Here is a 27,912-nt window from a genome sequence, read left to right on the forward strand (position 1 = left end):
AAGCACTTCCCAAAGTACACAGCCAGGTCCATGACAATGATTAGCAAAATTGTATGACTTTCATGTGTGAAAGTCTGAGCAGTTTAAAATGACATTCTATTTTTTTTATTTGCTGTTTGGTATTCTGTAATGTAATTTAAATCTAGGGTATTAGTTACCAAGTGTTTTTAACTTAACTTTCATATACTGTATTTAGGAAATGCTGAATAGTTATTTGTGACTTTTTTCTGTATTGTAGTTTAAATAATTCGCCAAAACAATTGAAACTGGAGTAATTATAATGTATTATTTTGACAAATAAAATTTTCAGGATTTGTAATTTTTTTGGCACAGAATCTCCCACCGGAGTACCACATCTATATTTATGCATTCCATGGTACAGTTGTTTCATAATAACTTTTATAATATCAACCAGAACTCATGTTATACATAGTGTGATGATGCAGGCAACATGTATAATTTTCAAATGCTTGACTTTTTTCAAATTAATTTTCTTTGACTGAATCAATGAAAACAAACTGTGGAATGGGAATAGGGTCTAAGCAACAATCTTTCATGGTGATTGAGGTTTATATGCACCACTTGGTCGTTCTGCTGTGTAAATATATACTGTAAAATTTCCTCCAACATTAACATTACAATGAAAAATCTGTACATTTCATTCCCTCTGGCCCATTATACTCTTACCCAGCACTCAAACTTCACCTGATATTTTGTTGCAATATTTCACTAACTTCTAACTACTCTGAATTGTCACCCCTGGCTCATTGACTGTTACACTGAAACTGTTTTGTTTATCCACAAAACAGATATAGTACATGCAATAGCTGCCAGAGTCTTTCCCTAATGTGCCACAACACTGACATAGAGGAAACTCCTTTATGGGTTTGAGGATGGCTTAGTTTCGATGCTCATTCAACACTTGACCGTCTTTTTGCAGGGACTCCTTACAGGCCATCAGTGGTATGTTAATAACTTTCATTCTCTACAGACATGGGTGGAAATTGAACTGGTAACCTAGCAATAAATGGAGCTGTATCCTATTATCAGTCACTTATTTTACCCCAAATGTATTGTAAACATTTAGTATGTATTCAGAGAGTCGAGGGAAATGGAGAGTGGACAGAACATCTCTCTATTGGCCACCAAGTCACTTAAAATATATTAAAATGTTCTTGCAAATTGCACAACCCTCTGATTAGCACAAACTTACAAGAAGCGATATGAATAGGCATAGAACAGCTAGCCAGAGGCCAGGACATATTCTAAGCATGTGTTGTTAGTTTATATGAAATAACTTATAGCATAGATCTGTTTCTGTGGAGATAGCACGATTAGCTAGTTTCCCTTGTCTGATTTGCTTTGAGTTTGAGACATTACAGCTGTTCTGCTGCTTATTGTCAAGGCAATTAAAAAAAAAAAGGCAGCAAAATACTGAGCAGAGTAACTTTCATTTTTAAAAAATTAATGAGACTTCCTGTCTTGTTTTGTTTCATGCCTTCATGCATCTATTCGGAGTGATGTGCTGGAAGTGACATTGAATCCTTTCCTTCATTGGAGACTCATGTGGAGTTGTGAAAAGGATACTATCAGTAAATTCTCCAGCCCCTGAAACTGCAAGATTAATTAGTAATTAAGTGGGCTTTTCATTGGTTGTACTGGTTGATTCAACACAACAGGCTTTTCTTAAAAGCGTGTATCATAATACCCTATTGACTATAAAAATTTAACCTGCATCTTGGGTAGGAATGGACCTGAGTGGCAAAGTTGATATTAAAAACTTGCCCAAATTGAGAAGTGCTCAGATCTAGGGTTTTGGTTTGGACCTGTATCTAATGTAAAGGGAAAATAAAAAATTGCCTTGTATTTCCTGTGCTGTATCTTAATGTGAAGAATACTTCTATCACTCGAGAAACTTCCCTGTTCCTGGGATCCAATCTAGAAAACTGTATTGGGTAGTGATAGCTTACGCCTCAAGTTTATTTCAAATTTTTTTCTTTTTTTACTGTTTTAACTGGTTTACAAATGCATTGTAATTAACCCAGTCCTTTTTAAAATAATTGTTAACCAATGTTACCCTTCCATGGTGCATATGGATATGCTGAAAAATAGACTTCCTTTTTATGAAGAGGAGCATATTCAACAGTAATAACAAAATATTATATAAAATGGCTTTTCTGTTTTGCTGGACAATATATTTGCATAGACGTACGTAAAGCAGTCCATTTGGTTACTTATTTGTTTTCATGGGTTGCTTTTTTAAAAATTTCTTAACACTTCAAGGTAATTAAACTTTTCTTCCTTCCTTTCTTAACAGAGGAAGAGCTCAGGAAGCTCAGAGAAGAAACAAATGCTGAAACCTTAAAACAAGAACTAGAAAAAGAACGGCAGAGGAGATTGGAACTGGAACAAAAGGTCAATGAAATACTTAAAACAAGGTAAGAGAAATCACTGCATAAAGTGTACTCAAGTGTCAGCTAAACTATCTGGGTGGCACAGAGCTAAGAGTTACAGAGAAACGTTAAAAAACTCATGCTTGTTTATTCACCCAGGATTTCACTAGGGAGAGCAGGGAAGTCAGAATTTAATGAATTTAAAAAGTCCAGAAGGGACCATTGTGTTTATCTAATCTAACCTCATGCATAACACAGGCCGTAGAACTTCCTTGAATTAATTCCTTTGAACTAGAACATATGTTTTTTTAGAAAAACATCTAATCTTGATTTCGAAATTTCCAGTAATGGAGAATCCACTGCAACCATTGGAATAAGTTGGTGAATTGTTTCATTGGTTAATAACCCTTCTGCCCAGTCTTGCCCGCACCCCCTTTTTTTTTTTAATGCCTTATTTCCAGTCTGAATTTGTCTAGGTTCAACTTCTAGCCACTGGATCTTGTTACGCCTGTGTCTGTTAGATTAAAGAGCTCTCTATCAAATTTCTGTTCCCTATGTAGGTACTTGCAGACTGATTAAGTCGCAATCCTTAAATGTCTTTTCAAGAGCTCAATCTGTTTAGCTTGAGTCTTTCAGTGTAAGACACTTTTTCCAATCCTTTAATCGTTTTCATGGCTCTTCTCTGAACCCTCTCCAATTTTTCAATATTCTTCTTGATTTGTGGATACTGAAAATGGACACAGTGCCAAATACAGATGTAATGTAAGCCCCACTACTCCTGCTCAAAATTCTCCTGTTTATGAATGCTAGGATTGCATTGGTCCTTCTGTCCACAGCGTTTCACTGGAAGCTTGTGTTCAGCTGATGATCTAACATGATCCCTGTCACAGCCCTGGTTGAGCTCCTGCTGCTGGACACTCACCAGGCTGCTGGACCCACATGCTGGGCTTATGTAATTCTTAAGCTTCCCTTGGTCTGGGTAGGCTCCAGCACTGTCTCTGGTCCACCCTCTCTGGCACACATCTTGTGTGCCAAACTGTCTGATACCCCTTTTGGAAGTGGGGCCCCGTGTCCCAGCTACCCTAAGCCTCCCGGGTCAGTACTGACCCCCCAAGAAACTCCAGTAGCTCTTCACTTTAGACCCCACAAGAAGTGTGTGTATATATAGATCTACATAAAAACAAATGCTTGAACACTATTCCCTGCCTCAGTTTCCTCACCACTGTAAATGTAAACTTTGGGGTCAGGTTTAGTGTCTTTTCAGGGTTCCAGGTCTTGCTTAAGCCTTCTCCTCGGAACATGGAGTCAGCTCTTACTCCAGTAGCCAGTTTCCTTCTCGTTCTCCCTCTGTAAAATGGCTGGTACCTTCCTTCCTTCCATGACTTCCAGACCCCTTTATCAGGTGACATGCTGTTCAGCCTCAAACCCATAGTCAGGCGATCAGTTGTCTGGTTTCCAGCCCATCTTGAGAGGACTGGTTCTTCTTGATGATAGCCAGCTCATTGAACTAGAGTGCCTCCATTTAAATAGACGACCACGGTAATCCTTGTGTTACCACCCATTGGAATTTCAGATCAAGATGGAGGTAAAAAGGCAGAGAAGGCACAGACCAGCCTTACAATCAAAATGAGGTTTGTAGTTTGATATAGATACATAGCCCTGGTCTACACTAGGGGGAGGGAGCGATCTAAGTTATGCGACTTCAGCTATGTAAATAACGTAGCTGAAGTCAGCGTACTTAGATCGACTTACCGTGGTGTCTTTACTGCAGTGAGTTGACTGCTGCTGCTCCCCTGTAGACTCTGTCTGCACCTCTCGTGGCACTGGAGTACAGGAGTCGATGGGAGAGGGCTTGGGGATCAATTTATCACGTCTAGACTAGATGCGATAAATCGATCCCTGCTGGATTGATTGCTGCCCGCCGATCCAGTGGGTAGTGTAGACATACCCGCAGAGTTCATAGTACCAAACAGAATTCAAAAGTTGCACGTAGATTCTCCAAATTGTCAGAACCCCCAAATTTGTTTTTCACCAGTTCTGCCCTCTGTTCTGTTTGTGAGGCATGCAGTTGTGTGCAAGACCAAAAAGACAACAGCACTGAGAGAGTTTCCATGTTTATGCTCATGTCAGCTGGGTCTTTATTTTAAGGTGCCTTTTTTTTCTAACCTGCGTTCCACTTGAGTGAATTAAGTGTCTTTTTTTAATTCCTTTTTGACCAGTTACATGTAACACTAAGTGTATTTTAAAACACCTCAAAAGATTTTCACGCACAGACACATAATGCAGCTCTTGTGTACAAATGGGACAACCAAACAAAACCAAAACTAATCAAGCTATAGAGTAGGAAGAAGAGGAGATTGTTGTTTCTATTTTTAAATAGTTGGGAGGTGCTCAGATACTACAATTTTGGTGGGTCCTGTAAGTACCGCAAGACGAATACAGATGTTGCAACTAGAATTCAGTAAAGGCAAGAAAAGGGATGCTTAAGAGGACCATCTTGTCAAAAACCTGACTTCTTTCTTCTGTGTTTCTCTACTGTTCTTGATTTTGCAGCTGTGGTGCCCACACCAACATCCAGTATTTGGGAAGGAGCTGTTTGAGAACATGGAGGCACCCAGATAGATGCTTTTCTGTAGGGATGTACTGGGTCTGCCCAGACTTTGGTACAGCAGCTGCAGCTTGCGGTACTTTGCCAGTGGAATGATGCATAAATGATCTGCCAGTTTAGCAAATGAGACCAGGACCCACATCACAGATTCTTGTCTGGCTCTTTTGCATGACAGTGCAGAACACTCATCTCCAAAACACCTAGTTGGCTTCACTTTTTGTTTTATTTATTTTTAATCTGCCTAAGTTAGTGATAGGTTACTTGTACAGTAGCTACTCTTGAGAATGTTTTTATCTGTTGTGAAACCTTTAACATCCCAGGAACATCTCTTCATATGTAAAAACACATGGACCAGTATTGTTTTGTTGACAGGATCTCCTGTGTGAGAATCCTGCTCTTTGTTTCTGTTGGCAAAGAACCGACAAGCATAGGATGTTAGCTACATAAAGTGTGCTATATGTTTACAAGTGTGGGAGTGTTTAGTTGGCAGGGAGAAATGGAAGTCAGTGTATTTTATGTAAATCTTTAATCATTCCTCTGAAGTAAATTTAACATGCATAAATAATGTTAGGTGTATTCAAACAAGAGGAGTGAAATCCAGAATATATGTAGCTGTTTTTTTAACTCAACGATTGCTGTACGTAAGATCACTCCAAGTTCAGAAACCTTTATTTTGCATGGGCACAATCTGAATGACACCTTTTCCTGCCCCAGTTTGAGAAAAATAATGTCATTGTCTATCTACACCCTTTTAAAATAAATATATTTCAAGGGTTGGAGGATGCTTATAACCTACCCCTGAATGTGTTTGCAGTAAGAAATGCAGGGCTAGAATCTCTGCTTCTCTGAGCTTCTGTAGCAGTCATCAGGAGGCCGGTTATGTCACCAGTGAAGTGCTGATGTTGGAATACTGGAAAACCTCTGTGTTTTGTCCACAACCTGAAGCACTTTGTGGCAAAGTACACTTTATTTAATTCTGAAGTACCTCAGTACTGTTGGAATGGATATACAGTGGCTCCAAGCTTTTAAAAAAATTTTTTTTCCCTCCAAAAATTGTAATGATATTGTCATGCAGCTTCCAAAAAAACCACTTGGGTTTGCATAGCACTTTGAGAATGTTGGAGTAAATAACCAGCATGTCTGGTGTCGGGTTTCCTTTTTAAATTATGCATCATGCATGTAGCTATAAAACTCATGCTTACTAATATCTAGACATTGTTGCAGGGTGTTTCCCATGGTTCAGAACTGAATGGAAGCATGTAACCCTGTACTTTGCTACTGTGTAATGTTACATGTCATTTGCTGCTTGTGAACAGCTATAAATGATGTTTCATGCTTTCCTAATTGCAATATGTTTAAGCACAAATGAGTCCATTTTTAAAAAAAATCTGCATTTCTATTGGGTACAGTGGCCTTTTTTATCAGCGTAGTCAGTCCTTGCATTCAAGTGCAAGTAATTTGAGGTTGAGTAAGCATATGATTTACTGTAATCTGAATGCTGGTACCCCTTAGAGTGAGTTAGCCCTTCCTCTCTTACCGTTTTTCTGGGTAGGAGTCCCTAATTGCAGTAGAACTGATGTGATTTTTTTTAAATTTGAATTTGGAGTAGATTTAGGAAGCTTGTACCATGCTGCCCAGCTCCATATGGCATGGGAGTTCTGGGGACAATGATTAAGCCAGTGCGCCCGAGGATCTCCCTGGCTGAAGGAGCAGCTCGAGCTACAGAGAAGAGGATCTCTCCAATCCAGCTTGTTCACTTAGTGTGTCTCAGTTCTAATACTTGGTCCACTATTTTACAAGTGCACAAACCTGAAACAAAGGAGTTCATGACTTCTCCCTCTGGATCTGTCTGAAGCAATTAATTACAGTCTCTGTCCCACCCCACCCTCCAGATGCAACCAAAGCAGATGGTAGGTTAGTCCTATCAAGAAAGTACCACCCAAGGTTGCATTAATCTTATTCATATTGGCATTCAGAACTAATTTTAAATCATAAGTTAAAATCCTTTCTCCTTCTCACAGATGTCTGATGAAAAATGGCACTGTGCTGCTCATGGTGTCATATTTCAAATAAGACTCAAAGCCACAGGCCTGACTGCTTGTGGCCATTGGTTCCTGCGGCACTTTTGTGTACGTCTTTATAAGAATGCAGATGTGAACCCCAGTGTTCTGGCAGAATACGTGCTTAAATAATTATATCTTGCCTACCTAAACCTGATATTTCAGTGTCAGTAGGAGAAGTTGCTGGTGGTGGTATTAATATCTATTGCTTTATAAATTAAAAAAGACATGCTACAGAGCGTTTACAATCTAAATGCCTGATTCTGCAAATACCATCGTGTAGTGCAACATCAGCAGGTCTGTAACAGGAAGTAAAACAGAGAAAGTAGGGAAAGAGAGCTGAGGGAGAAAATGAGTTGTGTTGTATAGCAAGTGACTCTAAAGGTTAAAGAGAAATAGGGCAAGACAAGAGAAGTAGATAATACAGGCGCAGAAGTAATAAGTAAGCAATAAAACTAAATTAATGATTTTTCAGAAGAGGTTTGAAGGAAAGTTAAATTGCTTGATGCTAGAAAACGCCATGCAGCATGGAAAAGGCCCAGGGAGGAGTAGGAGGCACATAACTGTCTCTGTTTTTTAAATGGTAATTTTAGCAGTCTGCATTTCAGAAGCTGAGTTATTCCTCAATATTCAATCTATAAAAGTGCTGTGGGAATTGTTTAGGATAGAGGAGGTTTGTAAAATATTAGAATATATAAAAATGGTTGAAACTGAGATCTAAATTATCAACACAGAGAACAACTGAAGGAAGGGTAAAGTTCTGTTTCTGAATAGTGTTGTGTGTTTAATTTTTTTGTCTCTTTTCCCTTTCCTATGGTCAGGTAGGTAGTGACATAACTTGGCTGTCTGAAGATCAGTTATTTGGCAAGACCTAGAAACTTTCAAATCTGTGGTATTGGATCTAATCCTGCTCAGTCCTTATAAATCAACTTTGCAATTTAATTAGGTTGTACATAATAGAGGCTTGTGAAGCATTGCCTCACATCCTTTTTGACTGTAGTCACTTACCTTGCTAAGACATTGAATTCAGATTTCATTCTGGACATCTTTGGCAGAGATGCTTAATCTCCACAATGGCTTGCCCCTATTATATCTGGTGTTCTTCCCCTAGCTGTAGTGGGGTTTAGTCCAGGTTGGAGGATGTTATGATTTGCATAGGTTTATCTTGTAGTGCACCACTTGAGGATGGAAGGGAGCCTCCTCCCCATGCAACAATAGGGTCAGGGCCTTTGGGAGATCCATTAACCCTTAATTGCTGCTAGCTGACTAGCAGGCCAACTGATGCATCATGTCCTTGAAGTGCCATGTTCTACCTGTTAGAGGATCCTTCCTTTTCCCCAGTGCTGCATATGCTGCAGCTCACAGTTATCAGCAGCTGGGGTGAACGCTGATCCTGTGCAGATGAGCAGCATTGCATCGGGCTAGTTGCACTTCTGCGCCCCACAGCCTATCCTGTGAAATCCTGTATGCAGGATTCCTGTAGTTAGAGGAAGGTTCATCTGCTCATCTGCAGTTTGCTGACCTAGGCAGGATTTGGTTCTTCATGTTTATGAGGAAAAATACACTTGAGAGCGCCTATATCATAAAAGTTTGAGAATGCGTGTATGTCACTTATACTTTTGCTTTCAAGCAGTAGGTTTGGCAATCATGTAAATTCATGTTAAAGAAGCTATTATTACGGACTATCCTACACTGTCAGAGTAACTTCTCCAGTGGATCAGTGTAGTTGCATGGTGTCAAAGTCATGCTGTATGGATTGGAAGATGCCTGAAGGTCACAGTTTTACCTAAGAGCATCTTAGCAGCAGCTATCTATGGATTGAAATAGAGTTGCTAAAAATTAGTGTAAAACTAGCAACAAAATGGAAAACTAGGTATGGGAACAGAAGTGTATATACATCTAAATATATTATGATAACATTTGCATATAAATGTACCAAAGTTAACTTTTTAAACTGGCAGGATATTGGGCTTGAAGGACCATTGGTCTCATCTGTTATGACCAACCATGTTTGCTGTTGGCCTTTCAGGCACCTATCACCTCAGCTCTCTTGGTACAGTAACTTCTCACTTAGTCGTCCCAGTTAACATTGTTTTGTTGTTACTTCGCTGATCAATTAGAGAACATGCTCATTTAAAGTTGCGCAGTGCTCTCTTATAACGTCGTTTGGCAGCCGCCTGCTTCGTCCACTGCTTGCAGGAAGAGCAGCCCATTGGAGCTAGCTGGTGGGGAGGCTTGGAACCAGGGAGGAGCGGCAGCCCTGCTATAAGCTCTCTGCTCCCCTAAGTTCTCTGTGCGGCAGCTGCTCAGCAAGCTATCAGTTGCTGGCAGTTCAGCTCACCTTCCCCCCACTGCCATGGGCTACTCCTGCCCTCTGCCTTGGAGCTGCTCCCGGGAGCCTCCTGCTTGCTGTGCGGGGGCTGAGGGGGAGAATAGGCAGGCGAATGTCAGGGTGTTCGCCTGCACCCCACTTACCCCATCTCCAGATGAGGTAAGTGGGGGAGATGACACGACAGGGCTCAGGACAGAGGGAGCTTCCTGGGAGCAGCTGCTGTCTCAATTTGCTGATTAATTAACAAGGCAGTGTACTTAGTGGGGTCAGCCTACTTAAAGAGGCAGTGCACATCTCCCTCTCTCTCCCACACACAGTGTGTGTCTCTCTCTGCCATGCTGCCTCCCCTCCCTCCATTGGGGCGAGGGATAGCTCAGTGGTTTGAGCATTGGCCTGCGAAACCCAGAGTTGTGAGTTCAGTCCTTGAGGGGTTCATTATAGGGATCTGGCAAAAATCTGTCTAGGGGTTGGTCCTCCTTTGAGCAGGGGGTTGGACTAGATGACCTCCTGAGGTTCCTTCCAACCATATTCTATGATTCATTCATGCTGCCTTGTAGAGTGTGAGGCTACATTAACAACAATGGGTTAACCCTTAAGTGCTCAGCTGAATGCTAGTTCATGATTTAGCAGTAAGGCATTCCCTGGGAAAGATCCCACCTTCTTCCACGCTCTGATTTCTCCACCTCAACCAATGATCATCATCATTACTGTGTACAGTATTAAATTGTTTAAAACTTAGTGTGTGTGTGTGTGTGTGTGTGTATAATTATATATATATATAAAATATAAAAATAAATAAATACATGTATGTAAAAGCCCAACTTTCTGTGCATTGAACATATAGTAACGTTCTAGTTATGTTCCTGAAAAATGTGACTTTAAGTGAAATGATGTTAAGCTATTCGCATTTCCCCATAAGAATTAATGTAAATGAGGGGGTAACTAGAACATTACTGTATGTTCAATACACAGAAAGTTGGACTTTTGCATACCTGTATTTTCCCACTAGTGAAAGAATGATTAACTTAGCCTCAGTGAGTTTTTAAAAGTAATTTCATCATAAATTGATATCTGTGCACTCTGTGTTGTATAGGAATTTAAACAATACCATATTTAAAGAAACTCTTTGTCTTATTCTTAATTTAATGAAAACGAGTTGCTGGTGGCTCCAGTAGTAATGATGACATAATTACTTTTGGAGTATTGTTCTGGAACTGTGGTTCTCAATCCCCCACCCAGTCAGCAGTATTGGAAGGAAGTATGGTCAGGAAATCCTGATGCATGTTGGGAACCCCAGTTCTGGACCATTGTACTGCACATACGACGTGTACGGAGATATCTTGGAATGAACTATAGAATGGCAGGCTGTAGAGCTAAAGGGAGAAGGAACTGAGCAGTCAGGGAAGAGGGGCATGCTTTAACCTTTCAATGTAAACATATTCTGTTTTCAAGGATTCTAAAAATCCGTGAAAATAAATCTACAGTGAATATTTTACTTTCCTGGTGGCTCCCAGCACAGCTTGCACTACAATGGAAACAAACCTAACTCCTCCTCCTGCCTCCTTCCTCCCATGCTCTTGTGCTGCCTCTGCCATGGAAACAGACACTGACAGCACTTCTCCCATTCCCCAGCAGAGGCAGTCCTGCAGCATGAAAATATGCATCTAGTTCATTCATGGGAAATTATAAGCATGAAGTACTCTGATTCTACAGGAATTCATCTCTTGTTGCTTTTTTTTCTTTATAGAACAGAAGAGCTGCCTACAACACAGCAACCCTCAAAACCACCGACACAAGTCAATGGAACAGGTAGTTTTGACTAAATCAGTACTAGTGATTTGATTCACTTGTCAGTTTTTATTCACATGAGCTCTTCTCCCAAAACTGATCTGCAAGATGATACTGGAACATTTTTGTACAAGCTGATGGTTCTTTATTCAGGCTTTTGGAGAGCTATATATGAGAGATTATGTGAATATATTCTTCTGTTCACGCAGCCATGATTTAACTTAACAAACCTAAGTTTACAGGATGAAAGGAAAGAGTGCTCTGCATCTTTCTTGATTTCCTTTGAAGTTAAATGAGACTGCTGGTGTTAATATGTTCTTCAGTATTTAACATTAAGTAGAATTTTTGTCCTCTGCTAAAAGCAAAGATGTACATAAGAAAGGCCATCCAGCCCAGTATCCTTTCTTCCGACAGTGGCAAATGCCAAGTGCTTCAGAGGGAATGAACAGAACAAGTAATCATCAAGTGATCCATCCTGTCGCCTATTTCCAGCTTCTGGCAAACAGACTAGGAACACTTCAGAACATGGTTTTGCATCCCTGCCCCTTTTGGCTAATAGTCATTGATGGGCCTATCCTCCATTAACATATCTAGTTTTTTTTTGGAACCCCGTTATAGTCTTGACCTTCACAACATCCTCTGGAAAAGAGTTCCACAGGTTGACTGTGCGTTGTGTGAAGAAATACTTCCTTTTGTTTGTTTTAAACCTGCTGCCTACTAATTTCATTTGGTGACGCCTAGTTCTTGTGTTATGAGAAGGAGTAAATAACACATCCTTATTTACTTTCTCCACACTACTCAATATTTTATAGACCTCTATCAGATCCTCCCCCTTATTCATCTAATTTCCAAACTGAAAAGTCCCAGTCTTCCTAATCTCTCCTCATAAGGAAGCTGTTCCATACCCCTGATCATTTTTGCCCTTTTCTGTACCTTTTCCAATTCCAGTAAATCTTTCTTGAGATGGGGGCGACCACATCTGCATCAGTATTCAAGATGTGGGTCTACCATGGATTTATATAGAGGCAATATGGTATTTTTTGTCTTATTGATCCCTTTCCTAATGATTCCCAACATTCTGTTAACTTTTTTGACTGTCGCTGCACATTGAGAGGATGTTTTCAGAGAACTATCCACAATGACTCCAAGATCTTTCTTGAGTAGTAACAGCTAATTTAGACCCCATCATTTTATATATATATAGTTGGAATTATGTTTTCAAATGTGCATTACTTTTCATTTGTCAACACTGAATTTCATGTTCCATTGTCTTGCCCAGTCACCCAGTTTTGTGAGATCCCTTTGTAACTCTTTGCAGTTTGCTTGGGAGTTAACTATCTTGAGTAAAAGCAGCAAAGAGTCCTGGGGCACCTTATAGACTAACAGACATTTTGGAGCATGAGCTTTCGTGGGTGAATACCCACTTAGTCGGATGCATGTAGTGGAAATTTCCAGGGGCAGGGGTGTGTGTGTGTGTGTGTGTGTATGTATATATGTATATATATGTGTGTGTATGTGTGTATATATATATATATGCGCCCTCTTCTAGCTACATGCATCCGACGAAGTGGGTATTCACCTACGAAAGCTCATGCTCCAAAACGTCCGTTAGTCTATAAGGTGTCACAGGACTCTTTGCTGCTTTTACAGATCCAGACTAACATGGCTACCCCTCTGATACTATCTTGAGTAGTTTTGTATCGTCTGCAAATTTGGCCAACTTACTATTTATCCCTTTTTCCAGATCATTTATGAATATGTTGAACAGAACTGGTCCCAGTCCTTGTGGGACACCACCATTTACCTCTCTCCATTTTGAAATCCAACCATTTATTCCTATGCTTTGTTTCCTATCTTTTAAACAGTTACTGATGCACAAGAGGACCTTCCCTCTTATCCTATGGCAGCTTACTTTGCTTAAGAGCATTTGGTGAGGGACATTGTCAAAGGCTTTTTGAAAATCTAAGTATACTATATCCACTGGATAGTTCTTACCCACATGCTCGTTGATCCCCTCAAAGAATTCTGGTACATTGGTGAGGCATGAGTTCCCTTTACAAAAAACATGTTGACTCTTCCCTCAACAAATTATGTTCATCTGTGTATCAGATAATTCTGTTCTTTACTACAGTTTCAACCAATTTGCCAAGTACTGAAATTAGGTTTACTTTCCTGTAATTGCCTACTGTATATAACTGGCAGAGCATCTGAAAGAGAAGCAATCCAGAAGAAACATCCAAATTATATGAACTACTGCTACTTTTAATAAAACTTTACCTGGAAGCATCTACATTTAACTGTAATATTTCTCCTTAAAGACCAAGAGACAAAAGTTTGTGGCTCTATATTTAATTTCCAGAGTTGATGGAGAAGGAACCATTCAATCCCATTGGACTCTGCAGTGGGGTTCTCAAGGGAGGTGATAACTTACAAGGAATGCCACTAAACTACAAAGGAAAACTAGATCTGGCACAGTTCTAGTTGCATGTTACAACATGAGTTCTTTTCAGCTGATTTTTTCAAAAGTTTGATTTTTGTCCTAATATACAAAATATGCTGTTCGGATTTATAGATAAACGCAGTCAGATGATGTGTTCGAGAGTCCAGAAGTGGTTTTATGACAAATTTGGGGAGTATGTTGAAGACTTCAGATTTCAGCCAGAGGAAAACACAGTGGAAACTGAAGAGCCACTTAGCGCTAGAAGGTAAAAATACTTGTAAAACTTTTTTTTTGTTTGTTTTTTCTTTTTGGATAAACCAACATACAACTTGTCACAAATGATTCTACTATAGTGAAATACATGTAAGGAAATATATTTGTATAAAAAGTAATAGAAGTTGAAGTAGCAGGGCTAATTTTGGCTCTGTATGTATGCTTTTAAATCAGTGTTAGCAGCAGAGAGTTCAAATCCCATATTTTCTGCATGTCTGGAATGAAATTAGACTTGGTATGTCTACAATGCAGCTGGGAGTGTGCTTTCTGGCTCAGGTAAACAGACAGGTACTAGCCCTGCTCAAGCTGGACCCTCCAAAAATAGCAGAGTAGCCAGGGATAGCACAGATGGCAATGTGGATTGGCCACCCAAGTATGTACCAGAGGATCCAGATAGTTTTCTACTCAGGTGGTTAGCCCAAGCTGCCACTCATGCTATTCCTTGCTACACTGCTATTTATTAGCATGCAAGCGCGAGCAGGGCTAGCGCATTTGTCTATTTGTGCTGGAAAGTATACTTCAGCTACAGTGTAGACATACCCATAAACTAGTTACTGGGTCCACAGTGTGCTAGAAATGTTTCCTTTAGTGCTGAGGCTAAGTACCTCAGTAGGCTAGTGAGGTTTTGGCTTCAATTTTGATCTGATATCAGGTAGGGCTTAGTTGTAATTCATTTTGAATTGCATTTTGGCAGCTGAGTAGCTTTACACCATTGATACGCTAGCTGTCTAATGTATGTGCTGTACATATTGTACTAGAACAGAAGTACGGATATGTTGAGTTGCACTGAAATGCTTATTGTCTGCCTAATATGTTGTTTTATCCATATTTTTCTAGGTTAACTGAAAATATGAGACGATTAAGTAAGTATCCAGCAACATCATTATCTTGACATAAAATCAATTTTTTTTATCCCTTAACTTAATATTTGCGCATATAAAAATGCAGAAGTCTTGAGAAATACTTCTCCTAGTTGATAGGTGGAAGCATTTCTAAAGCCTTGAATTAATCCTTGGTGTAAATAGTAACTTAAGTAAGCAGTATAACACCAGGGATGATACTGTCTGCCACATTATTAAATAATGGCAGAAGATATTCCCTTGTTAAGCTCCAAGAAAACAGGATGCTCCCATAAAAACTGTAATACAGTATGCTAAATAAATACCCAGTCTGGTGAAACTTAACTCTTCAGAGCTGGGTAGCTGAAAGCTCATCTTACAAACCCTTGCTCCTACTTAATTGAATTATTAGCAGAGATAGAGGCCTGCTAGAATCAATAAAAGTTTGCAGGCATGGACCCTACCTGACCAGGAGGAATACGTCATTGTTTCAGTCTTTCCTAATGTTTTGTACAGCCTAGTTTTTAAAGTAAAATTATCATAGTATGTTGCTTCCATCATTTGCTTTGAGAGACTATTCTATGGCTTGTCCTCCTTATTAGGAAGTCAGGGGAGTCCTATCTGAGTAAAAAATATAAGATCATGCCCTGGGTATTTATGTGGGAGATCCAAATAGTTCTTAAATTCCGTCAGGTGAGCAGTGAGGGCTAGATTGACTGACTTAAGTTGGTGTAAGGGTTTGTAAAGATTTCCCTAAGCCATCCAGACTCGTGCGTAGGTCCAAAGGAAGGCAAATAGCGCTAGCCTCTTTTGAGGGTCCTGCAAGGGCTGGGCAGCAGTCTTAACTCAGCACAGCACTGTCGACAGGAGCTGCCATAAAGAGCAATTAAACCGATAAGCTCCTCTGGTGATATGGCCCTCCCAGCTAGCCCCATACAATGCTTGGGGTGTGATGTTGGCCCTTAGAGCTACCCTTTGGCAAATTTAGCCCTGGTTGTTTAAGAACTTCCCACGGAAGGCGTGGCAGGGATAGTTGAATTTTGAGCAATAGAAATTAAGGACCGCATCCTGTACTCCTGCAAGTTAACAGGAGTCTTGACTAAGGACTACAGGAGATCAGATTGGGCTCATCAATAGGATACACGATTGGAAGGAGAAGAGTATTTAAAGGATCTAAACCACATTGCAAATCATATTTCTTCTACTTTGTGTTAAATGTTGTTTAGTTTGTGGGAGTGTGATTCTCTTTAATTGCTCAGTGATCTTGAAGTCTCTTTCTGTAGTTGTGTTTTTTTAATTAATTTAGGCACTGAGATTTTGGACAAGCTCTTGCATTTAAATAAAAAAAATATGTAGTTCAATCCATAAATCTGTCTTTAACATTCAATAAAGATCCCAGATTATTCGCAATGTACTTGTTTGTTTTGTTACATAAGAACGGCCGTACCGGGTCAGACCAAAGGTCCATCTAGCCCAGTATCTGTCTACTGACAGTGGCCAATGCCAGGTGCCCCAGAGGGAGTGAAGCTAACAGGCAATGATCAAGTGATCTCTCTCCTGCCATCCATCTCCATCCTCTGAACAGACGCTAGGGACACCATTCTTTACCCTTCCTGGCTAATAGCCATTTATGGACTTAGCCACCATGAATTTATCCAGTTCCCTTTTAAACATTGTTATAGTCCCAGCCTTCACAACCTCCTCCGGTAAGGAGTTCCACAAGTTGACTGTGTGCTGTGTGAAGAAGAACTTCCTTTTATTTGTTTTAAACCTGCTACCTATTAAATTCATTTGGTGACCCCTAGTTCTTGTATTATGGGAATAAGTAAATAACTTTTCCTTATCCACTTTCTCAACATCACTCATGATTTTATATACCTCTATCATATCCCCCCCTTAGTCTCCTCTTTTCCAAGCTGAAGAGGCCTAGCCTCTTTAATCTTTCCTCATATGGGACCCTCTCCAAACCCCTAATCATTGTAGTTTCCCTTTTCTGAACCTTTTCTAGTGCTAGAATATCTTTTTTGAGGTGAGGAGACCACATCTTTACACAGTATTCGAGATGTGGGCTTACCATGGATTTATAAGGGCAATAATATATTCTCAGTCTTATTCTCTATCCCCTTTTTAATGATTCCTAACATCTTGTTTGCTTTTTTGACCGCCTCTGCACACTGCGTGGACATCTTCAGAGAACTATCCACGATGACGCCATTTGTTGTTTTACAAATGATTCAATTGCTGTTAATTATTTACAACATTTGTTTTTTTCTTCTGCCTAGAGAGAGGTGCCAAACCTGTTACTAATTTTGTGAAGAATCTTTCTGCCTTATCAGATTGGTATTCTGTCTACACTTCTGCTATTGCCTTTATTGTAAGTTATCCTCTTCCTCTAAGTGTAATAACTGTTGAAAACTGTATAGCCATCACCTAGTGGCTTTCTTTGAAAGTGTCTGCTATAACTCAGTATTAGCAGACATGGCAAAGTCAACACAATGTGGCATAATTTACATAATATTTTGTTCTATATTAAATAAAACTTTCTTATTTCAGAACTATTTTTAATATTAGGATTCTTTGCTCATTTTTTAACAATGTCAGATATTCAGACAAAAGTTTCCATATTTGCAAATGGTTTACAGCCTAGTGGATATCATCCTGGTTGTCCTGTTGCCTGCGCTTGCCACCACTCCCTCCCTGCCCTCTGGAAAATGTGTCCAGTCATCTGACTGATGTTCCTCTGTGAAATATCTTGTCAGTCTTGGGCCAGTTCCTAATATGGACAGTTCCACATCAAATACAAGTCTTCTCCATCAATACCCCACCATAACATCACAGTTTGCATTAATTTGGTGCTCTTTGTGATATTGTCAGAAGAGAGGCCCAGGGAATAGGCATACAGACTGCACTAGAATTGAGGTACACTGGGGGGAGTTTTGTGAGGAGGGCTTGTACTGCTCGGTCTGTGCGGACACACTTTATCCACACTACATCTAATTTAAAATATGCTGGAAAAATCTAAATTCTAATTGAAAAATAAATTACAGGTACTGAATTGAAGGGTTCTAGCAACATCATAAAACATGCCAGTGAAGTTTAATTATTTTACATAGTTACAGCTGCACTTTCGTTGTTTGTAGCCCCATAGGTCAATATGGGCTGCTGATTTAATACTGTTTTTAATACACTGATCAAGGAACATTAAAAAAGAACCACCTCCCTTCTGGGCTCCCTTACCCCTTCTAACACTGCCTTTTACACCCCTTTTCTCAAACCTCTATCCACCTCCTTTCATCTCACCAATTCTTCTCATCTGAAAAGTGATTTATATAGAAGCAGCATGATCTGGAGAAGAGCCTTATCTGGGAGCTGCTATTCCTAATACTTGCTGGGCACTGTCTCGTTGTGTGGCTTCGTGCAGAACACCTTGCTATGTTTACTTGTCCATAAAATGGTCTTTTCAAAGCTTGTGAGAGCAGTAAAGTATATATGTGAAGCACTTCTGAAGTGCAATCTGTAATGCAAGTGCTAAATATTTTTTTTCCTTTTCTTCTTAGACATCTTACTTTTCCTTCCCCCGAATGGTATTAAAGTTGATGACGCATTGGGGTATTGCTTCTGTGAATAAAATACAAGTCAATATCTTGGTGCTCATGCTGCTTCCTCTCCCTCAAGTGCCCAGTTGCTAGAACCACTCTAACTTCCACTCAGCACTCTGATTCACTGCTAGTGTGGCCTTGCTAGGTCAGAATAGATGATCATAATATGGCCCCGTTTGTCTTAAATTCTGTTAATCTAATGACATTTGTTGTTGAGCTCCAGTGACTGAGATTCACTGCCACACATGCAGCTCAGGGCTGCTGAGGTAGCGGTTCCCTGAGATTGACTGACTGAATCTCATAGTTAATGTTTGACACTGGATATGTGAATCTGGTATCTTTTCATCAGTCACAGGGGTGCTTTCACACCCTTAAGTGTTAATGGCTTGGGGAGTTGTGTTTTAGCATGGGTTACAGTATACCTAGTAACACAGTTCAGGTACTGTTTCATGCAAATCATTGTAATTTAGCTTGTAATCTGCAACTCTTTCCTTTTTTATCTGCAGATTTACATGAATGCTGTATGGCATGGCTGGGCCATTCCTATGTTCTTATTTTTAGCAATTTTGAGGTTATCCCTAAATTACCTCATAGCCAGGTATTTACTTCGCTTAAATATTAAGGATTTAGCCATTCGTGTAACTTAATTTATGTACAGGCTTTTATTTTGTTCTTACACTGAAATAACTGTAAGTTGTTAACTTTGCTATCAGCAAGAGTTAAAATGTGGGTTTAAATAAATTTGTGGTTCTAAAGCTATGACAAATATCAAAAGGCATAGAATCCAAACTAGTTGTGTTGTGATAGATCTTTATGACCCTTGTAAGTAATGCTCTTGGTTTGCAATGACTCAGGTTGCCATAAGTGATGCTGCATATTCACTGACTTAATGCAGTGATTATTGTTATAGTACAGGGGTAGGCAAATTTTTTGGCCCGAGGGCCACATCTGGATGTGGAAATTGTATAGTGAGCCAGAATGCTCATGAAATTGGGATTTGGAGTGCAGGACGGAATGAAGGCACTGGGGATGAGAAGTTGGAGGTGCAGGAAGGTGCTCTGGGCTGGGACGGGGGGGTTTGGTGGGCAGGAGGAGGATCAGGCTGGGACATGGGATTGGGACATGGGAGGGAGTCGGGGAGCAGGCTCTGGGTGGTGCTTGCCTCAAGCAGTTCCCAGGAGCAGCAGCGTGTCCCCCCTCTGGCTCCTACGCTGAGGCATGGCTAGGCAGCTCTGCGCGCTGCCCCATCCGCAGGTGCCGCCCCTACAGCTCCGCTTGCCCCCGCATCCTTTCCCCAACCTCCCCGCACTCACTGACAGCGGGAAGCGGAGTGCCGTGGCTGGGAGCTGGCGGAGTGGAGTGGACTGGGGCTGGGCTACTCCGCTTCCCGCTGCTGCTCGTGAGTGCCTGTGAGGGGGTGGAGGGTGGGTGGATAGGGGTCGGAGCAGTCAGGGAACAGGTGGTTGAGTAGGGGTTTGGGGTCCTGGGGGTGATTAGGGATGTGGGTCTCTGGAGGGGGCGGTCAGAGAACAAGGAACGGGGGGCAGGGGCAAAGCAAGTTTGATATAACATGGTCTCACCTATAACGCGGTGAGATTTTTTGTCTCCTGAGGACCACGTTATATCAGGGTAGAGGTGTAGAACAATACTGTAATTCCTTAATTACTGCTTATTGTCAGAAAGGGGTTGATGTGCTTATTTTTTTAAAATAGAACTCCCAACACAAATGATTTTGAACAGTTGTGTGATGTTTTCCTCTACAGCTTAGAACAAACTTCCAAATCAATGAATTCATTGCCATGAATCAGTGTAAAATGTTTGAAATATCAAGGCCATGTGACTGGTTATTGGAGAGAGAGAGAGAGAGAGAGAGAGTGTGTGTGTGTGTGTGTAGATTTGAAAGGACACTGTTCGCTATCCTCTCAGATATTTAAAAACGTCATTATTTTGTTAAAGCTACATAAGTGTTGGTTGCAGAAAAGTATTTTAAACCCTGCTTGGTAGACTTGTGGAGAAGAGATATCTACATAGTTTGTTCCTTGGACTTTTAGGGGTTGGAGAATACAGTGGAGCATTGTGCCTGAAGTTTCTGAGCCCATTGTAAGTTTTTAATCCTCATTTTGCACTGCATGTTGTAATGCTATTCCAAAACACACGCACATGCCTATGTGAAAATTGTCCTTTCAAAGTCTTTTCTCATTTTTAATCATTCAGTTTGGGAGAGTGTAAAAATATACAGCTATTGCCACACTTCTGTCTTTCTTTCTTGCAGTTTTGAAGCCAGCATTGGTTGTGGGTTTTTTGTTTTTTTTCGTTTTGGGATTTTTTGTTTTGTTTTTGTTTTTTTAACTGGAAAATGTTGGCAGTTTCATCATAAATGAAAGTGTAAATTGAATTTCTGGTTTAAACTGAGATTTGAGATAAATCTCATAGTTGAATCCAGTGGACTTTTCAGTTCAGGAAACTTTGCTTATACTGCTGTTGAAAGTCCACTGTAACAGTGTGAAGCTGTCAGTAGCTTTCAGCCTGTGAAAATTAATATTGATTTGATTTAAACAGCCCAAAAATTTACACTATCTGCAAGAGTTCTTGGAAACAACTATTGATAATCGATAAAGAGCTATTTTAATTAAAAACCTTTTCAGTAAAATTTATTGAGGATTTTGTGGTTCCAGGGAAAACCTTGCAGTCTTAAGTGACAAAAGATTTTTATTTTTATCGTAAGTTTCTAGACATACGACTTTACTAAAGAGTTTTTAAACAGAAATGTACATGACTAGTATTTAGAGCAGGAAGGGGATCAAATTTGCACAACATTTATATGGGTCAGAGGAGAGCAATTTGTTAGCTACTGCTAATACGAATCATGGCTAGCAGCAGAAGAAATAAAACCCGTAAGTGGAATGTAGTAAATTTAGGATGCACACTCAGTGGCTTTATTGTATATTAAATATTTTTATTTTTGTCACTAGCAGTTTTCTAAAATATAAAGAGCAGTGACAAAGCTGAAAGTTAAATTTAATTGAATTTTTTTTTTGTTTTGTCCTAGGAACCTCCAAAAGAAGACCTGACAGTGTCAGAAAAGTTTCAGCTTGTTCTAGATGTGGCACAAAAAGCACAGGTACTATACTCCATTCAGACTTTGTCCGTGTTTCCTGAGTAAAGAGAGGATACATCTTGAAAGAGCTCCGTGTACAGTGTGTGAAAATGGGTCAGAACAAACTAATTTACCTTGTAATCTCTTGTACCTTTATATATTTAAAAGACATACCCTGTAATGGAGAGGTATGAATCATGCTAAACAGCTTTAGATTTTATGAAAACAGCATGCTGAAGTAGATAAGAAAACCTCAAATAAAATATAAAAAGTGTGACAAAGTTCCTCCTCTACCTTGGTGGGTCCTGCGCTTATTGACAGATTTGCTCACCTCAGTGATCTTCCCCACAGTCTGGATCAACTCCTCCTGTGTCTGATCAGGGGTTGGGAGGTTTGGGGGGAACCTGGGCCCACCCTCTACTCTGGGTTCCAGCCCAGGGCCCTGTGGATTGCAGCTGTCTATAGTGCCTCTTGTAACAGCTGCATGACAGTTACAACTCCCTGGGCTACTTCCCCATGGCCTCCTCCAAACACCTTCTTTATCCTCACCACAGGACCTTCCTCCTGGTGTCTGATAACACTTGTCCTCCTCACTCCTCCAGCAGCACACCCTCTCACTCTCAGCTCCTTGTGCCTCTTGCTCCCAGCTCCTCACACGCACTTCCTCTCCTCTGGCTCCTCCCCGCCTGACTAGAGTAAGCTCCTTTTTAAACCTAGGTGCCCTCATTAGCCTGCCTTGATTGGCTGCAGGTGATCTAATCAGCCTGTCTGCCTTAATTGGTTCTGGCAGGTTCCTTATGACTGTAGTGCAGCCCCTGCTCTGGTCACTCAGGGAACAGAAAACTGCTCATCCAGTGACCAGTATTTTGCCCTCTACCAGACTCCTGTACCCCACTGGTCTGGGTCTGTCACATATCCCTCCCCCCTGCCCAACACCAAGGGGTTGGGCAGCTTGGGAAGCCAGGCAGTGCACACGTGACAAGCCATTGGCATTGCCATGACGGCTCCCTGCTCTGTGTTGCACATGGAACTGGAAAGGTTGGAGGGATAAGAACCACCTGGTCACCCTTGTGGTGTTCTCCTTGTTCCGCTGCATCCATTGAAGAGGGGCATGGTCGGTCACGAGGACAAATCTGCACCCAAGCAAGTAGTAGCGCAATGCTTCCATGGCCCATTTTACGGCGAGGCACTCTTTCCACCACTGCCTGTTTTTGTTCCCTCAGAAGGAGTTCCCTACTGAGGTAGAGAATTGGGTGTTCCTCCTCCCCGACCATCTGTGATAGAACGGCCCCCAAGCCTACTTCTGATGCATCTGTCTGCAGGATAAATTCCTTGGTGAAATTAGGGGCTATCAGTACAGGGTTACTGCAGAGGGCAGTCCATAGGTCTGTGAATGCTTCCTCTGCTGCGTCAGACCATCTCACCAGATCAGGTCCACGGGCTTTCACTAGGTCTGTCAGGGGGCTTAGCCCTTGTGGCAAAGTAGGGGATAAATCGTCGGTAATACCCCACTACACCTAGGAATGCCTGGACTTGTTTCTTGCGACGTGGTTGGGGCCAATTTTGGATGGCCTCCAACTGGTTCACTTGGGGTTTTACCAGACCTTTTCCCACAATGTAGCCAAGATATTTGGCCTCTGTAGACCCTACAGCGCACTTGGCAGGGTTTGCTGTAAGGCCAGCTCGCCTGAAGATATCAAGGACTGCTTCCACCTTCTCTAGGTGGGTTTCCCAGTCTGGGGTATGAATGACCACATCGTCCAAGTAGGCAGCAGCATAACTGTTATGCAGGCATAATAGCTTGTCCATGAGATGCTGGACAGTAGCTGGGGCCCATGTAGTCCAAAAAGGAGGACAGTATATTGAAAAAGACCCTCTGGTGTAGAGAACGCAGTCTTTTCCTTTGCATCTTCAGCAAGGGGAATCTGCCAGTACCCCTTTGTCAAGTCTAGAGTAGTCAAATACCGGGCATTACCCAGACGGTCCACTAGCGCATCTATGCGAGGTATGGGGTATGCGTCAAGCTGGGATACTTCGTTTAGTCTCCGGAAGTCATTGCAAAACCTTGTGGTGCCATCAGGTTTGGGCATCAGCACGATTGGGCTGGACCACTGACTGTGGGATTCTTCGATGATCCCCAACTCCAGCATTTTTTTTACTTCTGCTTTTATTTCCTCCCTTTTGGCCTCTGGCACCCGAGAGGGCCTCATTGTTGTTCTGGCCCCAGGGTTCATGACGATGTGGTGATATGTCTCGGTTGTTCGACCTGGTTTTGTCGAACACGTCTTGGTTCCGGAAGATCATCTCAGACACCTCATTCTTTTGGTTTGGTGTTAAATCGGGAGACACTCTCACCTGTTTGGAAGGCTTGTTTTCCTGAGTTAGGTCTTTTTGGACAGTTATGCACGCCTCTTGTGCATGCCAGGGTTTCAGAAGGTTGATGTGATAAATCTGTTCATGTTTTCGGCATCCTGGCTGCTGCACCTTGTAGGTTACTTCCACCACAGGTTCAACCACCTCATAGGGTCCCTGCCATTGGGCCAGAAGCTTGCTTTCTGCCGTGGGTACCAACACCATTACCTGATCCCCTGGCTGGAACTGTCAGACTTTTGCCTGGCGATTGTAGTGGGTTCTCTGGGCCTCATGTGTCTTTTCCAAATATTCCCGTACAATAGAGGTGACCCGGGCTATCCAGTCTCGCATCTGTATTACATGTTCTATTATATTTCTCCCCTCGTTGAGTTCCTCTTCCCAGATCTCTTTGGCGATATCTAGTATGCCACGGGGGTGACACCAGTATAATAACTTGAAGGGGGAAAACTCAGTTGAGGCCTGAGGTACCTCCCGGATAGCGAACATAAGATAGGGTAGTAGGGTGTCCCAATCCTTCCCGTCCCAACTTACTGCCTTCCGTATCATAGCCTTGAGGGTTCGGTTAAACCTTTCTACCAACCCATCAGTCTGCGGATGGTAGACTGAAGTTCTCAGGGTATGTATATGGAGCAGCGACAGAGCTCCTTCATTAGTTTTGACATAAATGGGGTTCCTTGGTCTGTTAATATCTCCTTCGGTAGCCCCACTCGGGCAAAGATCCCCACCAGCTCTTTGGCTATCGTTTTAGAGGCTGTGTTCCGCAAGGTGACGGCTTCTGGATAGTGAGTAGCATAGTCCAAAACAACAAGTATATATTGGTGGCTCCGAGCCGTCTTCTCCAGGGGTCCCACTAGGTCCATGGCTATTCGCTCAAAGGGGACCTCTGATGGGAAGGGGTACCAAAGGTGCCCTCAGGTGGGGACGGGGACTGTGCAGCTGACACTCCGTGCAGGACGCACAGTACTTCCGCACTTCTTCATGTACTCTGGGCCACAAGAACCATCGCAGGACTCGTGCCAGGGTCTTCTCTACCCCCAAATGCCCCCCAAAAAGATGACTATGAGCAAGACTTAATACAGCGTTCTGGTGTTTTTGGGGTACTAGGATCTGCTGTACCTTCTGCCCCTGTACTAGTGCAACCCAGTATAAGAGATTCTTCTTCATTATGAAGTAGAGTCCTGGTCCCTGGGTTTTCCCTTCCACAGGGACCCCATCTATTTCTGTCACCTCCTTCCTAATGTTGTACCTTGGGTCTTCAGCCTGGTCCCATCGAAAATTTCCTCTCCCAGGGCTAATCTGCCCAAGATCTAGTAGGCTCCCAGTCTCTGTTGCCTCTACTGGTTTAGAAGCGTTAGGATGGGGGTCAGACTTGGGTGCTTCTCCCTCCTGGGTGGCCTCCTTTTCAGCTGCTCGGGTCCACTTACTTACGAGAGCAACCCTCTGGCTTTGAGTCAGTATTTGGGTTCCCAAGGCCTTAGCTGCCCTCCTTTCCCTTTTTGATTTTCTACCCTGTCTGGGAATGGAAAATAAATCTGGGATATTTCAGAGAAGACTAGGGGTTGACAGTCTACTGTGGAAGCCTCACTAACTTCAGGGTTCCCCTTTTCCTCCAATTCTCCTACTGAGAGTAAGTTTCCAAACCCTGGGAAGTCCCTCCTTATGTGCATCGGGTATGGGAGTTTAGGGGCTACATCTGCTGCTACCTCAGTAGTGTTCCCTTGAATCTCAATTTTTCCTGGGATGGTGGGGTAATAACCAACTGTCCCATGGATGCATGTTATCCCTGTACGCTTAGCCCACAGCAGCTAACTACACTTGACGAGCTTCCCCGAGACAAGCGTGAAAGCACTCCCCGAAACAACCAGTGCCTTAGTCTCTACCCCATTTAGTTTTACTGGTCTGGTGTAAAAATGTGGGGTTAGTGAGACCCCCACAAGGTGGATTAGGGAGCATGGATCTGCCCAGTTCCCCAGGTTACACTGCATAGACTCCTCAGCATTGGGACACTGTGCAGCTGTATGTCCCCACTCACCGCAGGCATAACATCTGTATGGAGCCCTAGGCATTCTCCAGTCTCTTGGTTTGGGCAATCTAACAGCATGATCCTCTTCTCCATCCATGCTCCAACTCTTTGTGGCCTCTGGTGGGCCTTCAGCCCCTGTCTTTTTCCACCTGGGCCCTCCTGGTGGCCCAGTCACCCGAGCTCTAGGGCTTGGTGCTGCTAGTTTAACCCAGGGTGCCCCTTCCTTAACTGGTTGGGTCAGCTCCCTCGCTGTCCTTTGCCTCTCTACTAGTGCAACAACCTCATCATAGGTGGGGGGGTTCGTTCTGGCTTACCCAGGCACGAAGATCTGGCGGTAGTCCCCTCATGTATCGGTCAATGACCAGAACCTCTAGTATCTCTTCTGGACTCTTGGTTTCCGTTAGCAGCCACTTTCGTGCGAGATGGATGAGGTCATACAATTGGGACTGCAGGGTTTTGTTTTCCTGGTACCTCCACTCGTGATACAGTTGGGCCCTCACTGCAGTCGTTACCCCAGATCAGGCCAAGATCTCTGCATCAGCTGGGGGTAGTCTGCTGCAGCCTCTTTAGGCAGATCATAGTAAGCCTTCTGGGCCTCCTCACTCAGGAATGGGGCAAGGATGCCAGACCACTGATCTCGAGACCAGGCCTCCCGTAGGGCTGTCCTCTCAAAGGCCAGAAGGTATGCCTCTACATCATCCTCCCGCGTCATTTTCTGCAGCCGATGGCTGCCCGTATGATCTGCGTCCCATCCTGGCCGTGGTTCAGCTCTGTAAGGGTCTTTACCTGGTTTACCAGTTCCCACAACATAGCCCGGTCTTGAGAAGCCTGGTCCATCAACAGGCGATTAGTCTCTTGCTGCAGCCGCACTGCCTCCTGTTGGGCAGCTGCCTGGACACGGGTAGCCTCCTGCTGGGCCGCTGTAGCTTGTATCAATGCCCGTACTAAGTCATCCATTATGATGGAAAAAAAAAATAAACCCTCTACCTTTTTATTTTTTTAAATCACCCTCCTTCTGCCACGCTGTGCACACCAAATCCCACTTCTGACACCAGTTGTGACAAAGTTCCTCCACCACCTTGGTGGATCCTGCGCTTATTGGCAGATTTGCTCACCTCATTGATCTTCCTCACAGTCTAGATCAACTTCTCTAGTGTCTGATCAGGAGTTGGGAGGTTTGAGGGGAACCTGGGCCCGCACTCTGCTCCGGGTTCCAGCCCAGGGCCCTGTGGGTTGCAGCTGTCTATAGTGCCTCTTGTAACAGCTGCATGACAGCTACAACTCCCTGGGCTACTTCCCCATGGCCTCCTCCAAACACCTTCTTTATCCTCACCACGGGACCTTCCTCCTGGTGTCTGATAACACTTGTACTCCTTAGTCCTCCAGCAGCACACCCTCTCACTCTCAGCTCCTTGTGCCTCTTGCTCCCAGCTCCTCACACGCACTTCAACTCCTCTGGCTTCTTCTGGCCTGACTAAAGCGAGCTCCTTTTTAAATCCAGGTGTCTTGATTAGCCTGCCTTGATTGGCTGCAGGTGATCTAATCAGCCTGTCTGCCTTAATTGGTTCTAGCAGGTTCCTGATGACTGTAGTGCAGCCCCTGCTCTGGTCACTCAGGGAACAGAAAACTGCTCATCCAGTGACCAGTATTTTGCCCTCTACCAGACTTCTGTACTGCACTGGTCTGGGTCTGCACAAAAGAAATAAAATCCAACATACAAACTGCCATAAGTGAACTTCCTGGCCATCCAGACCAATAATATTAACCCAGAATAGTAAAATAACACTGCTCTACAGCCAAAATGCTTCTGAAATAACTGTAGTCCAACTTTACTAATTCTGGGTCACTGAGAACGAAAATGATGCTTAAAATTGTTGATTGGCTCTAGTTTTCAAGATATGCTATAGGGTCAGTATATATGACCCTTGACTTGGGAATGGCGGAGGATAAGTGAGTTATAAAGGGAAGGGATCTCAATTTAAACCAGAAATGACTAAAATACATCTTTGACAGGATCTATGAATAAATCTGTGACTGGGTTTGGACAGTACTTGCTTTTTAGGCAAAACAATGAATGATGCAATCTG

The 27,912-nt window shown here is 42.4% G+C and overlaps 1 protein-coding gene across 4 annotated transcripts in view; it reads left to right on the forward strand.

The window, feature by feature from the left end:
- The window catches only part of GRAMD4 (GRAM domain containing 4), a 175,450-nt gene that overhangs the window by 128,097 nt on the left and 19,441 nt on the right, over positions 1-27,912 (forward strand). For all 4 annotated transcript variants that reach the window (XM_050936216.1, XM_050936213.1, XM_050936214.1 and 1 more), the window contains 8 exons: positions 2,318-2,438; positions 11,141-11,202; positions 13,754-13,886; positions 14,732-14,757; positions 17,016-17,107; positions 18,839-18,930; positions 20,384-20,432; positions 21,382-21,453. In XM_050936216.1, coding sequence (XP_050792173.1) covers positions 2,318-2,438; positions 11,141-11,202; positions 13,754-13,886; positions 14,732-14,757; positions 17,016-17,107; positions 18,839-18,930; positions 20,384-20,432; positions 21,382-21,453 — 647 coding nt within the window. The remainder of the gene's footprint in view (positions 1-2,317; positions 2,439-11,140; positions 11,203-13,753; positions 13,887-14,731; positions 14,758-17,015; positions 17,108-18,838; positions 18,931-20,383; positions 20,433-21,381; positions 21,454-27,912) is intronic.

This window comes from Gopherus flavomarginatus, chromosome 1, assembly GCF_025201925.1.
Source record: "Gopherus flavomarginatus isolate rGopFla2 chromosome 1, rGopFla2.mat.asm, whole genome shotgun sequence".
In the NCBI taxonomy this organism is placed as follows: domain Eukaryota; kingdom Metazoa; phylum Chordata; order Testudines; family Testudinidae; genus Gopherus; species Gopherus flavomarginatus.